This window comes from Myxine glutinosa, chromosome 6 (assembly GCF_964187855.1).
Source record: "Myxine glutinosa chromosome 6, kmMyxGlut1.1, whole genome shotgun sequence".
Classification (NCBI taxonomy): Eukaryota; Metazoa; Chordata; class Myxini; order Myxiniformes; family Myxinidae; genus Myxine; species Myxine glutinosa.
Window position 1 is genome coordinate 103,394,467 of NC_136266.1, and position 18,002 is coordinate 103,412,468.

Sequence of the window (18,002 nt, forward strand, 5' to 3'; positions counted from 1 at the left end):
ATAGTCACGTGAAAAAGTAAGTACACCCCATGTAAAGTTTTGACTTTTTCAACATATTTCAACATACAGCTATTTGATCTTCATTTCAACAATATTGATAGATAAAGGTGATATAAAATAACAAATATCATGAAACATTTACATTTTGAAGTCCATTGTATAATTTAAATAAACATAAATGCAAATTTTGCATGTGGAAAAAGTAAGTACACCCTTGGCTCGAATAGGTGGTATTGCCCCCTTTGGCAGAAACAACCTCAAGTAGGCGTTTCTTATAACTGTCTACCAGTCTCTGACATCGACTGGGAGAAATTTTTGCCCACTCCTCCATGCAGAATTCTTTCAGCTGTGCGATGTTTGAGGGGTTTCTTGCATGCACAGCTCGTTTCAAATCCCCCCACCACATCTCAATGGGATTTAGATCCGGGCTTTGACTTGGCCATTCCAGAACCCTCCATTTCTTTCTTTTCAGCCATTCCTTGGTGGATTTACTGGTATGTTTAGGGTCATTGTCATGTTGCAAGGTCCACCTTCGCTTGAGCTTCAACTTTCCGACAGATGGCCTCACATTATCCTCAAGCACCCTCTGGTACAATGAAGAATTCATAGTGGATTCTATGATGGTGAGCTGCCCAGGCCCTGATGCAGCAAAGCTGCCCCAAACCATAATATTTCCACCACCATGCTTTACAGTTGGTATCAGGTTCTTGTGGTCAAATGCTGTCTTTGGTTTTCACCAAACATGTCTTCTGGTACTGTGGCCAAATAGCTCTACCTTTGACTCATCTGTCCAGAGCACATTGTTCCAGAAGTGCTGGTCTTTGCCTTGGTGTTCATTGGCAAACTTTAGTCTTGCCCTGATGTTCTTTCTGAACAGCAAAGGTTTCCTCCTGGCACACCTCCCATGTAGATCAAATTTGTGCAGACTCGTACACTGACATCAACAGTGGCAAGAGCTACCTGTAGGTCCCGTGATAACATTCTGGGGTTCTTCGAGACTACTTTCAGCATCTTGCGGTCTGCTCTCGGGCTAAACTTGCTGGGGCGGCCTGGCCTGAACAAGTTGGCAGTTGTTTGGAATCTTCTCCACTTGTAGATGATCTTCCGGACAGTCGAATGATTGATTTCAAATTGTTTGGAGATCTTTTTAAATCCCTTCCCAGACTCGTAGGCATCTATAACCTTCTTTCTGAAGGCCTCAGAGAGCTCTTTTGATCTGCACATGGTGACGCTGCACACTTCAACAACAAAGAGCAAGCCAAACTAAATGTCTGAGTATTAAATAAGACAGGTTCCTCCAAGATCCTCTCGAACGATGTTCTAATAATTTGCACCTGAGCTGGTGCACCCGATTCTAATTTTAGGTATTTGAAGTAGTGATAAATGTAGGGGTGTACTTACTTTTTCCACATGCGAAATTTGCATTTATATTCATTTAAATTATACAATGGACTACAAAATGTAAATGTTTCATGATATTTGTTATATTATATCACCTTTATCTATCAATATTGTTTAAATGAAGTTCAAATAGCTGTATGTTGAAATATGTTGAAAAAGTCAAAACTTTACAATGGGTGTACTTACTTTTTCACGTGACTGTACATCAAGGAGAAGATAATCGATTTAGGGTCCGTTATTGACACAAATAGGCTCTTCCTGGTCACTTGAGAGTTGTAATTCCATGGAGTTTCTGCATTTCTCATTGGATTGCGAGTTGGACAGACGACCGTGATGGACCATAACATGTAAGAGCCATGCTGTTGCTGTTTCAATCATGGTTTCTGTGATGGCATGATAGTGGATTGGATAGGGAAGAGGAAAAAGTTAAATATTCCGCTTTTTCTTTGCGTTAATGGAGAAAGATGTCATGATCGATGTGGGAGTGCCCTATTGCTTTTATGAGCGGGAGGTGGGGAGTAGGAGAGAGGAGAGAGTTGGGGTTGGGAGGGTCAGAGAGCAAAGATGGGACAGAGTTGGGGGACTGAGTTTGAGGCTTGGTGAGGGTTGTGGGAGGAGGGTGGGTGGAGATAGAGTCACTGTATATAGAGTCATGACAATTTGCAATTAGAAACTACAAGTGAGACACCTGTGCTACGCACGGGTGGGAGGCCAGAAGCAAACGGGCAATGCAGAAATGGCGAATGCTAAAGCATGAAACCAATAAATTCCACATTCCTGCAGCACCCTCAATCGCACATCAGACATGGACAGTAAGTTCGTGAAGGACTTCCATGAAAAACGTACCCGTTCGCAAACAAACGGGTACGTTCACGTATAGAAACATCAATCGTGGGTCCGTGGCGAATCTGCATATGGTGATCCGCGAAGTTCACGTTTAGAAAGTGGAAACCATCACGGCATGTCGTCATTCACTTGAACTCGATATCTCTTTTTTCATTCCAAACAACATAACTCCAATCACAAAAGAAACTTTTAACAACATTGTTAATGTTTCTTTCATTGTAAAAACTACCATGTCAACAGTTAAAAGGATTTTGAGCCGATAGGTGTTACGGCCTTGGCAAGATCGATGGAGACAGCGATCTGTTAGCGTATACACCGCCCAAATAGCTATGTGGAATTCTCTCATGTAGAGATTAAAGTCACGTCGATTGAACTTTGGCCGAGGTCATTATTTACTTTTAATGATGTTTATATACTAATCAAAAAGAAGATAATTGGTTTTGGGTCGTCCTTTCCGCATATCTCGTGGGATTGTGAGTTGGAGAGACGGCTGTGATGGCGGGGAGGGGGTTGGCATTCTCTCAAGCAGCGATTCGACCCATGTCCTTTAAAAGGTCTTTGTCCGAGGTCACCGAGTCCGATCGGTGCAGCGATTGGTGCAGCCGTTTGTGCGGCACCTGGGAAAATAACGTTATGCGGGAGTCCAAACCTGAAAATGCTGGAGGCCAAAGCTGAAATTGGAAAAACAATATGGCCTATTTTAATCCAGGAGATCCCAGGATTACCCACCCAAAATATTGTTGCGATCGGTTCAGCCGTTTTTGCGGTACCTTCGAATGGATGGACAGACAGACAGACAGACGGACGGACATTTGGTGAATTATCGTAAGATTTTGTTTCCATGGAGCGTGGCATACCCAACCTGTTTCCATTGTGTGTAAAGCATAACGTGTCCTTTTCCTAATCAACCTGTTTTTCTCTGCGCCATTAAAGGAGATTATATTCTTCCAATGCGTCAGAATAAGCATACGATCAGATAGGATTGATTTAACCTTAAAACATATCGCAGCGGCAGAATGAAATGTAATGTGCAGGTAACGGTTTACACTGACAAGTGCCCGATTTGAGGTGTACATAGCGAGTGAGTAGAACACAGGTAGTGACAGAACGCTGTGAAAAGGAAAGTGAAAAGGAAAGTGAAAAGGAAAGTGAAAGAAGGAAAGTGAAAGAAGGAAAGTGAAAGACAGAAATGGGAGGCACATCATTCGTGCCAGATGCGCACACCTTCAAGAGAGTAGAGAATTAGAAAAGGTAACAATTGTGAATGAAAGAGAGAAAAAATAATAATAATAAAAATAAAAAGCTTGAGAACATTGATCGAGTGCTCTGCTTGAAGGCAGGTCTTCGGCTGCTTGGCAAAGGTGATACTTGTACTAGGTGATTTGCCATTGCCTTCCCACAAGTTAGTCAGGGCAGGAATTTGTAATGTGTTAAGTCGGTGATAACCGGTAATAACTTGCCTACACTTGGTGAAGCACATAGTGGGATCTTTAACATACACCAACTAATAATGGTAGACGGAACACACGGCTTAACAAAGGATGGCACGCGCACTGATGAATCACCTTCCCTGTGAAGTGTGAAGCACCAGCATGACAGTAGGACTATCTATCCTTGCCTAGTGTGGAGCGGCAAGCACAGCGGCGTGTCTGCTGTGCCCCACCCAGTGTGCATATGATCAGCACTGTGGCTGTTGCACTTTATCAAACTTTGCCTGAATCCAAGATGATGATATGTTTTTTTTTTTAGTTTATTATTCTGTTAATGCAACTTAATCTATGTCCACAAAATAAATTTTAAGGTAGGGAGAGAACAGGAAACGGAAAATGAAGAAGGGCCAGAGAAATGCAACAAGTAGATAAAAAGGTGAAGAAGTGAAAGCCAAAAGTGATAGAAATACAGATCGAAAACGAGACCGGCACTCAGTAGAGAGCATACCTCCGCCTGGTTGGCCATATCACTCAATGGTGAAGAATCACTGAAAAAAATTTCTACGGGCTGGATTCGGATCCGGATCTTCACCAAAATTGAATCGATTCTTCCTCGTCAACCACACCTTTCCAACAAGTTTCGTCCAAATCCATCCATAACTTTTTAAGATATCCCGCTATGTATCGTTTTGGCCTTATCTCCCAATGGTGAAGAATCACTGAAGAAATTAAATAATTCTCATATCCGAATCCATATTCAGATCTTCACCAAAATCGAATCGAATCGTCCTTGTCAGATACCCAACCGGTCCACAAAGTTTCGTCCAAATCCGTCAACAACTTTTTGAGATATCCTGCTATGTATTGTTTGGGCCCCATCTCCCAATGGTGAAGAATCACTTATAAAATTCGAGTAGCCGGATCCGAATTCGGATCTTCACCAAAATCTAATCATTTCGTCCTTGTCACATACGCTACATCTCTGCCAAATTTCGTCGGAATCCGTCCACAACTTTTTGAGATATTTTGTTCACAAACAAACGGACAGACAGACAGGGGTGAAAACATAACCTCCATCCACCTTTGGTGGCGGAGGTAAAGATACACAATGAACATGAGGAACGAGTGAAGAAAATAAATAATTATAAAGGAGAAAAAACAACAACAATGAAACAGATACTGCATTTAAATTGTATTTGGCCATCAAGAAAAAGGTCTCTCTCCCGTGCTGACGTTTTTCTCATATTTTGCTACCAAAATCACCATGTAATCATGTCATTGTGGCGGTTACCTTATGTGCAGGCAACCGCATGTGGCGGTTACCTTATGTGATTACCTTATTTGGTGCATAATACACGTGCACGGGCCTGTTGGACTTGTGGTTGTGCGGACGTGACGCACGCGCGGTTGCCGGAGCCACGCCCTCCGAAGAGGGCTTTTGGCTTTATATAAGCATGCTGACTTCCGTTCGAGTTTAGTGTGCTGGATCTTGCTGTTACAATAAACCGTCTTCGAACCCTACAAATGGCCTCGTTCTCTCGCCTTCCGCGACTCCTAAACTGGTGACCTCCGACTGCCCCCGAACGGATTCGGGGGCTGCGAACGAACACGGCAAGCGCGCCCTAGCCAGGGAAGCCACCTAAGCTCGGGACGCCGGCTTCTCCCGCACGGCTTCGGGCGCCGTTTCGAAATGCCTGAGTTTCGGTAACGACGACGGCCATGACTATGAGGTTCACGCACCGCGCTCGGCTCCTCCTCTACGACCGGAGGGGCGAGCCGACCAAGACCCTCCGAAGGCACGGCTGCTTCGTCACCTTCGCGCGCATCGACGTTGGCGGAACGGCTGCTTTGTCACCCTCGCGCAACTACAACTACAACCGCAACTACTTCTCCGACCCTGCATCCTCGGGAGGCCCGCGAGGAACCTCGGCGGCCTCCCCCGAGGCCTTGACCAGCCCCTCGGTTGGCTCACCCGCTTTTCGCGTGCACCGCTCGAGCCTTCTCGGCACTGCACCCGCGACCTGCAACCTCGGGAGGCCCGCGAGGAACCTCGGCAGCCTCCCCCGAGGACTTGCCCAGCCCCTCGGTCGCCTCGGCTTACGCATAGGCCCGTGGAGTGCATTCTGGGGGGACGTATGTGGCGGTTACCTTATGTGATTACCTTATTTGGGCATAATACACGTGCACGGGCCTGTTGGACTTGTGGTTGTGCGGACGTGACGCACGCGCGGTTGCCGGAGCCACGCCCTCCGAAGAGGGCTTTTGGCTTTATATAAGCGTGCCGACTTCCGTTCGAGTTTAGTGTGCTGGATCTTGCTGTTACAATAAACCATCTTCGAACCCTACGAATGGCCTCGTTCTCTCGCCTTCCGGGACTCCTAAATCATATTTATTATTTTCTCACAGAACAGAATCGATATATTCACGCTGAATGGCGCGCACAGACCATGTGTACAGAATTTCCCGGACACGTCATGGCCTAACTCTGTATATACAGGGACTCTAGGTGAAGAGACTGAGTTTGAGGACTCTAGGTCAAGAGACAGAGTTTGGAGACTCCAGGTGAAGAGACGGAGTTTGAGGACTTGGGTTGAGAGGCGGAGGCCGAGGACTTGTGGCTGAGAGGCGGAGGCCGAGGACTTGTGGCTGAGAGGCGGAGGCCGAGGACTTGGGGTTGAGTGGCGGAGGCCGAGGACTTGGGGCTGAGTGGCGGAGGCCGAGGACTTGGGGCTGAGTGGCGGAGGCCGAGGACTTGGGGCTGAGTGGCGGAGGCCGAGGACTTGGGGCTGAGTGGCGGAGGCCGAGGACTTGGGGCTGAGAGGCGGAGGCCGAGGACTTGGGGCTGAGAGGCGGAGGCCGAGGACTTGGGGCTGAGAGGCGGAGGACTTGGGGCTGAGAGGCGGAGGCCGAGGACTTGGGGCTGAGAGGCGGAGGCCGAGGACTTGGGGCTGAGAGGCGGAGGCCGAGGATTTGGGGCTGAGAGGCCGAGGACTTGGGGCTGAGAGGCGGAGGCCGAGGACTTGGGGCTGAGAGGCGGAGGCCGAGGACTTGGGGCTGAGAGGCGGAGGCCGAGGACTTGGGGCTGAGAGGCGGAGGCCGAGGACTTGGGGCTGAGAGGCGGAGGCCGAGGACTTGGGGCTGAGAGGCGGAGGCCGAGGCCGAGGACTTGGGGCTGAGAGGCGGAGGCCGAGGCCGAGGACTTGGGGCTGAGAGGCGGAGGCCGAGGCCGAGGACTTGGGGCTGAGAGGCGGAGGCCGAGGCCGAGGACTTGGGGCTGAGAGGCGGAGGCCGAGGCCGAGGACTTGGGGCTGAGAGGCGGAGGCCGAGGACTTGGGGCTGAGAGGCGGAGGCCGAGGACTTGAGGCTGGGGGCTGAGAGGCGGAGGCCGAGGACTTGGGGCTGAGAGGCGGAGGCCGAGGACTTGGGGCTGAGAGGCGGAGGCCGAGGACTTGGGGCTGAGAGGCGGAGGCCGAGGACTTGGGGCTGAGAGGCGGAGGCCGAGGACTTGGGGCTGAGAGGCGGAGGCCGAGGACTTGGGGCTGAGAGGCGGAGGCCGAGGACTTGGGGCTGAGAGGCGGAGGCCGAGGACTTGGGGCTGAGAGGCGGAGGCCGAGGACTTGGGGCTGAGAGGCGGAGGCCGAGGACTTGGGGCTGAGAGGCGGAGGCCGAGGACTTGGGGCTGAGAGGCGGAGGCCGAGGACTTGGGGCTGAGAGGCGGAGGCCGAGGACTTGGGGCTGAGAGGCGGAGGCCGAGGACTTGGGGCTGAGAGGCGGAGGCCGAGGACTTGGGGCTGAGAGGCGGAGGCCGAGGACTTGGGGCTGAGAGGCGGAGGCCGAGGACTTGGGGCTGAGAGGCGGAGGCCGAGGACTTGGGGCTGAGAGGCGGAGGCCGAGGACTTGGGGCTGAGAGGCCGAGGACTTAGGGCTGAGAGGCTGAGGCCGAGGACTTAGGGCTGAGAGGCTGAGGCCGAGGACTTAGGGCTGAGAGGCTGAGGCCGAGGACTTAGGGCTGAGAGGCTGAGGCCGAGGACTTAGGGCTGAGAGGCTGAGGCCGAGGACTTGGGGCTGAGAGGCTGAGGTCTGAGAGGCGGAGGCTGAGGACTTGGGGCTGAGAGGCAGAGGCTGAGGACTTGGGGCTGAGAAGCGGAGGCTGAAGTCTGGGGGCTGAGAGGCAGAGGCCGAGGACCTGGGGCTGAGAGGCGGAGGCCGAGGACTTGAGGCTGAGAGGCTGAGGTCTGAGAGGCGGAGGCTGAGGACTTGGGGCTGAGAGGCAGAGGCCGAGGACTTGGGGCTGAGAGGCGGAGGCCGAGGACTTGGGGCTGAGAGGCGGAGGCCGAGGACTTGGGGCTGAGAGGCGGAGGCCGAGGACTTCGGGCTGAGAGGCTGAGGCCGAGGACTTGGGGCTGAGAGGCTGAGGTCTGAGAGGCGGAGGCTGAGGCTGAGGACTTGGGGCTGAGAGGCAGAGGCTGAGGACTTGGGGCTGAGAAGCGGAGGCTGAGGTCTGGGGGCTGAGAGGCGGAGGCTGAGGACTTAGGGTTGGGAGGCGGAGGTTGAGGACTTGAGGTTGGGAGGCGGAGGTTGAGGACTTGAGGTTGGGAGGTGGAGGCTGAGGACTTGAGGTTGGTAGGCGGAGGCTGAGGACTTGGGGTTGGGAGGCTGAGGACTTGGGGTTGGGAGGCTGAGGACTTGGGGTTGGGAGGCGGAGGACTTGGGGTTGGGAGGCGGAGGCTGAGGACTTGGAGTTGGGAGGCTGAGGACTTGGGGTTGGGAGGCGGAGGCTGAGGTCTGGGGGCTGAGAGGCGGAGGCTGAGGACTTAGGGTTGGGAGGCGGAGGTTGAGGACTTGAGGTTGGGAGGCGGAGGTTGAGGACTTGAGGTTGGGAGGTGGAGGCTGAGGACTTGAGGTTGGTAGGCGGAGGCTGAGGACTTGGGGTTGGGAGGCTGAGGACTTGGGGTTGGGAGGCGGAGGACTTGGGGTTGGGAGGCGGAGGCTGAGGACTTGGAGTTGGGAGGCTGAGGACTTGGGGTTGGGAGGCGGAGGCTGAGGACTTGGGGTTGGGAGGCGGAGGCTGAGGACTTTGAGTTGGGAGGCGGAGGCTGAGGACTTGGGATTGGGAGGCGGAGGCTGAGGACTTGGGGTTGGGAGGCGGAGGCTGAGGACTTGGGGTTGGGAGGCGGAGGCTGAGGACTTGGGGTTGGGAGGCGGAGGCTGAGGACTTGGCGTTGAGAGGGGAGGCTGAGGACTTGGGGTTGAGAGGGACGGGCTGAGGACTTGGGGTTGAGAGGGGGAGGCTGAGGACTTGGGGTTGAGAGGGAGGGGCTGAGGACTTGGGGTTGGGAGGTAGAGGTTGAGGACATGGGGTTGGGAGCAATGCAACTGATTTTTGTGTGCGTTTGACTTGGAAGTGTTAGGGAGCACTTCCAGCTCAAGTGAAAGGGATCTGAGCTTTTTGTTTATTGCATGGCTGTAATAAACCTAACAGATCGTTCATAATAATCTTTGCCATCAATTAATTTAAACGTCGAAACATGACATGGTGCAGCGGTAAACGTCTTGTCGTCAACTGGACTGCCAATTTGTTGTTATAAGTGAAGTCTTTCCGGTATTATTTTTTTCTTATCAACCGAAACATTGACCATCATCGACCTCCTGTGCCATCCATGGACCGGGATGCTCCGAACTCGGCTAACTGTTTTTGATTGTTCCAACAACGTATGGCGTTGCACTTCGCTGTGAAGGCCATTTCTACTGAGAACGAAGTTTCACACATAGCTCTCCGGGTAAAGCAATGTAACCTTCAAATGTACAACTCATGGACCCTGACTGATACGTAGGAGGAGGATCCAGATAACATATTCAACTGATTTATTGAAGAATTGGAACCTGTAGACAACTATCGTGTCACAGCTGAAACTATGCTATTATAAATAGGAAACAAGTGAAAAATTGGATTCATTTGTCAGTCTGTCACTTGTTGGCAAAGAAATGTGGCTTCTAAGAGTGAAGAGAACAAACGGATCGTAGAACAAATCATTGCAAGTACAGTACACCCATTCCAGAGTTTAAAAAAAGAACCCCTTTCCTTTCCAAGGATAAACAGTTCACTGTCTCAAGCTCTGGAGCAGGGCCGAGCCAATGAATCTTGCTTGGCCTGAGACCATGAACACGTCTAGTACCCCTTCCAATAGCAGTGAGATGCATGCCAACGAGAAATTACCAACATCTCTGCTTTCAGCAGAAAACCAGCACATTGCAACAATTGTGGAAACCCTCATCCGATTGGAAGGAACCATTGCCCTGCTCGACATGATACATGCAAGGTGGAAAATGACGTCACTTGGCCAGCTGTGCTTGTTCACAAGATTCAAGCAGGCACCACAACAATTACAACAACAAGAGTAAAGTTGATGAGGCTCCATCGCAAAGCCCTACACTCCCACCTAAAGCAAAGTTGAAAGATGGCACCAGGAATGATCAAATATCAAATTTTCAGTTTAAATTATTTTCCCCATTTTGACCCCTGTGAGACAGTTTCTATGCATTGGGGCTTGAACTGAGGGTCAAATCCAAAAAATCGTTTCGTTACACATTTCATGCACCCCCGAATGTTGAATGAAAATATAAAGTTTCACTTTAAAATACTGTTACGGATGGATTCGTCACTTCCGGTGTTGTGGTTTTCATCCACTTGAAACATTTCTGGTTCTATGTATTATTATTATTATTGTTTGACGGAAATAGCCATTATTATTGTCAAAAGGTAAAAAGGTTAATGTTAAATGAAACAGGAAACCGGATCGGGAACCGGAAGACGGAGAAGAAGAGGAGGTGAGAGAAAAGAAGGTGGGGCAAAAAGTCAGACAAGAAGCTGGTCGCTTCAAGCTCTGGGGCGAGCGTTGTCGAACGAAAGTCACGAGTGAACTTTGAGTTTCCTTGAAAGGAATTCCTGCGATAGGTGTTATCGCTGGGATTGATAAACCTGCGTGGTCAGGTTTAGCGTTGGGATTCTGAAGAATCATCACCGGGTCGTTGCGACTCAAGTACGAGCCGTCGGCCATTTTGACACTCGCGCTTTGCTCAACGCAACGACGGTTCTTTGCTTCGCGTCAGCTTTTTTTCACCATTCAGACGTCTATCTGGGATGTGTGTGTGCAACGCGGAGTTTGAAGATTAATTTGCGGTTCGCCGACGGTTTTGGACCACGTGACTCTTTGCGCCGCTTCGGCCGCCTGCGCCTCTGTGCTGTTTCGGCGGAGTGACTGGGCCCGTCATCTGAACGGGGTTCGGGTTTCGATTCGATATCGCTCTGACACTCGCTGGAGGGGATCACCTTTGAGCCATAGAGACATCGGGGAATGTTGTTTTTTTCACTCACTTGGAGCACAGTAAGTTATCTTATCCTAGCTGATGGTACCATCATAAGATGTGTTGATTGTACTTTTGATTGCTATTATTATTGTCCCGTTATTCTTGTGTGATTTTTAATATAATACTTGTTTGTTGATAACCATTGGTGTGGTTTCCCTATTGATTTCTGACAGAATAACATTTTTCTGCCGTGGCTCCTCTCGGGGCTCGGAGGTACACCGTGACCAGGGGGTCGGGGAGGAGCATGTAACAATACGTTTAAAAATGTGCCAGTAAATGCACGTTTTGGTATTTCACTTTTTGACCCGACCCCATGGGGTGGGGCAAAAAATGATACTGGGCATGCACCTTCCTGCCATGTGGTGATCATAACTACCATGTTTGGAGAATTTCTGTCTAACCGGTTAGGAGGAGATAGCTTGACAGACAGACAGACAGACAGAGAGAGAGAGGGAGAGAGAGAGAGAGAGAGAGAGAGAGAGAGAGAGAGAGAGAGAGTCGATTACAAAAAAGTGTGGCGATAACCATGGAGTGTTGACCATGAGTGTTTTGTTACCTCCACCGCTGAATGTGGATGGAGGTTATGTTTTCACCACTCTGTCTGTTTGTTTGACTGTGAACAAGATCTCAAAAAGTTGTGGACGGATTCAGACGAAATTTGGTGGACAAGTTGCAAATGTGACAAGGAAGAACTGATTCAATTTTAGTGAAGTTCCAGATTCAGATCTGGATCAGAGAATTTTAAAGTGATTATTCACCATTGGGAGATCGGGCCAAAAACGATATATTGCAGGATATCTCAAAAAGTTGTGGACAGATTTGGACAAAACTTGGTGGAGAGGTTGGGTGTGTGACAAGGAAGAATTGATTCGATTTTGAAGATTCTAATCTGGATCCAGTTTAGAGAATTTTTAATTGATTCTTCACCACTGAGTGATATGGGTAAAACCGATATAGAACCACCTTTAGAGGCCATTTTTCCCTGCAGAGCAGGGGTTCGCCTTTTTTGGGCACCATAGTCCTTTTTGAAACAATGTTTTATGGCCAGAAGCTCTTCCTGCTGCCAACCCTGTTAGTCACCTCTTGCAACACACAGGGAATTAACAGTGAACTGGTACTCAATTTGCCGACCTCGGAAGGATGACAGGGTGAGTCAATCCCCCTGGCCTTAATTCAGCAGGTTTAGCTATGATGACAAATGTTATTACTCCAGTCGTGGTATCCTCCTCTAAAGACAGGTGGGTGCTGCAGTATCATAAATGGGTTCAATTGCTTTAATTATTTTTTTTGCAAATGAGATCAAGTGTCTGCAGAAAAAATGAATGATTTTTTTTTTTTTTTTTTTTTTTTGTATACAAGATCGAGGCTCGTGAAAGAGCTAACATTAATCACACAAAAAGTCAAACCGACACAAACTGACACATAAAACAAGGGGAGCAGCAGACAAGATGGGGAGAGAGGGGGAAGGACACAAACACAACATTTGAGAGCAGGGACATCGGGAGAAATGTGGGAGGGGGAGGGCTTGGGGGGAGGTGGGAGAGGTATAAAACATATGAACACTGCAAGGGCTCTGGGGTGAATTAGCGGGGTAGAAAAGATCAAGGTTTTGGATGGGGGAAGATAAGAGATGGTGGTGAACAGCTGTTTTAAAGACCTGGAGGGAGGAGTGGGATTGAAGGGAGTGGGGGAGCTTGTTCCAGAGACGGGAGAAAAGGGGAATGAAAGAGTGAAGGTGAGCAGAGAGCCTAGATTTTGGCAGTTTAACCATAAGAGGGTTGCAGGCAGATCTTGTGCGACCTGAAGGAATATTGGGGGGACAGAGCACAGAGAGAGCTGGGGGAGCAAGGCCGGAGAGGAGTCGGTAGAAGACAGAAAGACCACCAACCTGCCTGCGGTGAGTAGGTGAAAGGCCCTCGGAGTTAACTTCATCGTGGGAGATTCCAATGATTCTGAAAGCTTTGGCCTCAACAGCGTGAAGCCGAGCAAGGTGTGAGGCAGGAGCACCAGCCCAGAGGGGGTAACAGTATTCCATTGAGCTGCGGATGAAAGCCTTGTATGTGGTGAGGAGCTCAGGTGTGCCAAGGAAGGACTTTGCACGACAGAGGATGCCCAGTCGGCGACTGGCTTTGGAGGCCAGCTTGGAAATGTGGTTTTCCTAAGAAAGATCATGGCAGATAGTGAGACCCAAAAGCTTGAGTGACAGAACTTCTTGGAGAGGATTATTCAGAAAGTGGATGGGAGGGTTGTCCAGTCGGTCTTTTCGGAGAGACATCGTAAGAGTGTGAGATTTGTCAGGATTGAAAGACATGTTCCACTTGTTTGCCCAGTCTGATTTTGTCCAGGTCTACAGAGAGTGAGGTGGCTGCAGACTGCCGATCTGAGGGATGAGGAATGGAGCGACAGAGAGTAGAGTCATCAGCAAAGAGATAGAGAGGATTTTCCAGAGTCGGAGAGATCATTGATGAAGACCAGAAATAGCACAGGGCCCAGAACACTACCTTGGGGAACTCCAGCCAGAAGAGGAAGGGGAGATGAGAGAAATCCATTCAGGGCCACACGTTGCCTACGACCAGAGAGGAAGTCCGCAAGCCATGAGTGGAGATTTCCATGGATACCATAGGATTTAATACAGTTATCAAAATCTCACCAAATAATTTTGTACTTTAGTAATTTACATTTCATTTTTATTTTATACCATTTATTCGGACAAATATTGGCGATATAAAAACATACATTCAATATCTTACAATTTAAAGGATATGAATAAACAAAACAAGACCAACCAATATGCCCATACTTGAAATATCGGATTTTCGCAAGTAATAAAGTGTACAAAAGCACACTTCCCACAATAACATACTACCGTACATTCACAATGGGGCCTATAACTGCATAATGGGCAACGGGGCCTAAGGCAGCCCGCATGACCCGTGCCTGTGTGTCCCATATTATTTTTTTCCTCAGACCTGCGGTGTGTTCCATTAACAAGTGGACTACTATCACTTACCAAGCCAGCCTTTCCATATAAACCACTTTACAAGCCGCTTGGCAAGCGATCAAGGGAGATGCTTGGCAAACAGTAAGCAAGCCGCTTGCTAATGGAACACCTGCAGCAAATTAGCAAAAATGGTCGCTGTAGTCAAATTCAAAACGATTGGTGGCTATATCTTCAATTATTATGCTATCACAAAGGATATTGAAAAGTGCATTTCATATTTTTATTGTTACTTCTACTTTTTATCATAATCTATCTATAATTCCAGTAATCTCTGTGTGTTTGTTTGTACGTTTGTTTGTCTGTGACCGCTGTTTCTCGACAACCACGGGTCCGATATACTTTAAACTTGCCAGGTATATTGCTGGGGACCCGAGGATGTGCCTTTTCAAGGTTTCATATTAATCGGACAATTACTTACCGAGCTATGTCCAAAAAACGATTCAACCAATCAGAGAGCAGCGAGCTATCGCGTGTGCCGAACGTGGCGGACACACTCTGCCTCGGATGGCACATTTGAGAGCGTATTCATTTATTTCACGTTTGCAAACTATGTTGGCGCTATGTTGGCGTTAAACTATGTTTTAAAACTAATAAAAACCCCGGGGGGATTGTCACTGTACTCGCAAGCCGTTCGCCGTTCACTTTGGCGTTGCGAATGGACCAAAACATTTCATGCACCAAACCATTTCATGTAAAGCGTTCGCCGTTCGCTTTGGCGTTGCGAATGGACCAAAACATTTCATGAACCAAACCATTTCATGTAAATAGAGGGGGGGATATAATTTTAGATATAGATATAGTACGGGCATGCCCTAGTTCTTTAAAATTTACAAACATGCAAAACCACTTCATCCTCCTACCTGGAATGCACAGTGGTAGGTCCATAGATAAACTTGGGGGCTCCCTCTTTATTTATCTTACTCTTCCTAATACTCCTTTTAGCCATTGCTAATACAATAAATTTGTTTGGGGAAGTTGTCACATGAGGATCGAGTAAAACTGCAAACGACACCCCAGAAAACATTTCCTCGAGTACTATGATAGCAATGTTTACATGGAGAACACCTTGTTGTTAAGCGGTGCTGAGCACTCCACTCTGTTGGAGTGCTTGCTTGAGTGCTTTGAATCAAGCAAGAGGCTTAGCGAGTGGTAAGTAGGCCACTTGCTAACGGACCACACCCCTGGGCTTAATACCGTTTGGGTGGAACTGACTTTGTGATGATTGACAGCATCACCTACCTCAGAGTTTGTACAATGTATGCACTGTCAGCCTCAATGCAGACTAACGTGGCAGCAAACAGAGCACGCTCGGTGATGCATTGCTTCCGACACTCCTTCCTTTTCATTCCTCTTTTTCCTACCTCTGGAAAAAACTCCAACAATCTCTTCAATCCCACTCCTCCTTCCAGATCTTCAAAACATCTGTCCACCAGCATCTCTTATCTTTCCCCATTCAAAACATTGATATTTTCTACCCCCGTTAATCCACCTCCTTCAAATTACGATTTCCTTCCTGAAAGTCCTTGTAGTGTCCATCTTGTTTATCCAGTGTACCCCGCTCCAGTCCCCTCTCTTCCACAGATCTCCCGATGTCCATTCTCGACTGTTGTTGTGCTTCCCTCTCCAACTCCTGTCTCTTATGAGGAACGCCTTGCAAATCAGGATGTTTCCATTGGACTGTAGATGGCCAAGTGGTGATTTCATCAAGCTTTCAGAATTACTGCATAGGGAACTCAACCTTTCATTTGAAGAACCGCCGGCCTCATGTACAGACAACCGCCTTCGCGGGCACTCCTGGAAATTGGTAGAGCCTTCGGCGTGCTGCAGGATAAGAGCAGCCTTCTTTACTCATTGGCTAGTCAATGTTTGGAATGGACTTTCTGAGGACACCGTCCAAGCATCAACGACTGACGGCTTTAAGAGGAGTCTCGACCGGCTGCTGTTGTCTCGAAGATAGGACTACAAAGGACACCCTCCTGTCCTACAATGATTTCACTTGAATACAGTGCTTGCTTGAGTACTTAAGCCACTCGATGAGTGCTCTGCAAGAAACTTAGTAACTGAACACACCCCTGGTCACACAGGATAGAGCATGTACTCCGAGTCTGGGAGCTCGGTGGTTTGAGCCCCGGCTGACTGATACCACAGACTTTGAGTAGTACGTCACGGTAGAGCGCATAGCATAGAGCGCATGATACCACATTCCTGATAGGAGGGATCCATATCTATAGATATATATATATATATTATATATGGCCGATACGATATACGATATGGATATGGATACCATATGGATATGGATACGATATGGATACCATACGATATATGGACACGATATATGATATGATATGGATATGGATACAATATGATATGGATATGGATACGGATGCGATATGCGATATGCGATATGCGATATACGATATACGATATGGATATGGATATGGATATGGATATATATGAATGAATGAATGATCGTTTTAAGGCCATTTTCCCCGCTAGAGCAGGGGTTAGCCTTGCGGGCCCCATGACAATCATGGTTCCCTGGTTGAGGCAATGTTTTTATGGCCGGATGCCCTTCCTGACGCCAACCCTTGGTCACGCTCTTAACGATGCGCAGGGATACGGTGTACCTATTCTAAACCGGGGTACACACCGTGATCATTCATCCCAGCAAGCTGGTACTCAATTTGCCGACCTCGGAAGGATGACAGGCTGAGTCAACCCCCCCTGGCGTTAATTCAGCGATCGACCAGGATTCGAACCCAGGATCCTAGGATCCCAAGCCGGCACCCTAACCGCTAAACCAACACCGGGGATATCCATATCATATCGTATATCAGATACGATATACGATATAATATGGATATGGATTGGTGACAAAGGTAAAAATGCTCCGTGCTGCTTCCTTGCTTGATACTGAGCATTAAAAAAAAAAATCACAGGTTGATTGCATAAGCAACCATTGCATATTAAGCATGATGGTCTCTTACTTTGAAGTTTATTGTAAAGTAATTTATAATGAGTATCACCATCAGTAGCGAGGGGCACACCAGAAAACCTGTAGTTTTCTATTCGACTTCACTTAGAAGTCAAAGCACGTTTTAACAGCAAACTTTCAAAATCTGGATGTTCATGATGGACTTTAGTTGTAAGGGAGTTTATCGATCGAGTCTTGACCGAAAACATCATGCCGAGTCGCTCGGTGACCGGGAATTGAGATTTGTTGATTTTTCTTTTAATCGCGCGTAAAACTCTGGCTAAACATACAGATACACCGCCAAAACAAGTTTTGCAATGCAACAACAAAGACAAAGATCTGTAAAAACCCGTTCACGCCACATTGCACAACACTGAAGCGCTTAGCGATCACGTGACAAGGCATGCAAATCTGTTCGAGATTTCCGCGCGTGGGATCGTCCGTATCACGACTACAACGAAATAGAGAAAATCCGTCTAACAGATGTATGAATAGTATCACGTCGTGTACACTACACGCCGGGATAAAGATCAATCCTATAGAGTACTCCGCCCCGAACCGATATCAAGCTGATGTGATGGCGCCACGCCCGACGACAAAATCAATTGATACTCCTGTCTGGTGTTCCGCCAGAACATTGTAAAAAGCCTTCAGTCGCAAGTTTACCTGAAACCACCAACGCCTCATTTGGTCCCACCGTCTGACAGTTCCCCATGATTGAACCCTGCGAATGACAGTTCAGCTTCACGGCCTTCACCCAATCCACGTCTTCATCGACTTTACCAGGAGGCCTCAGGGTTCTTCTTCTTCTTCCTTATGATTCTTCTTCTTCTTTTCGTTTAAATGACTTTTTCCGAGCCGCCAGGCTCTATATACGCCACGCACATCAACTTCGTGGGAGCCGACAAGTTCCGGAAGATTTTATATGGTTTGATCCGTTTCTTAAACGAATTTTATAGCCGATTTGCAGAGTCGAAGG

The 18,002-nt window shown here is 48.3% G+C and overlaps 1 protein-coding gene across 7 annotated transcripts in view; it reads right to left on the reverse strand.

Annotated features, from left to right (window-relative positions):
• The window catches only part of FLOT2 (flotillin 2), a 125,128-nt gene that overhangs the window by 63,194 nt on the left and 43,932 nt on the right, over positions 1-18,002 (reverse strand). For 3 of the 7 annotated variants that reach the window (XM_068120720.2, XM_068120719.2, XM_068120717.2), the window contains exon 1: positions 17,690-17,847. The exons of 2 other annotated variants lie outside the window; for them this stretch is intronic. Coding sequence is in view for 3 of the 5 variants with exons in the window: in XM_068120719.2 (XP_067976820.1) it covers positions 17,690-17,738 (49 nt within the window). In the remaining 2 variants the exon portion in view is untranslated. Of the gene's footprint in view, positions 1-17,689; positions 17,865-18,002 lie in introns of those variants that run through there. 2 more of the 7 variants (XM_068120718.2, XM_078780288.1) reach the window with 1 other exon arrangement.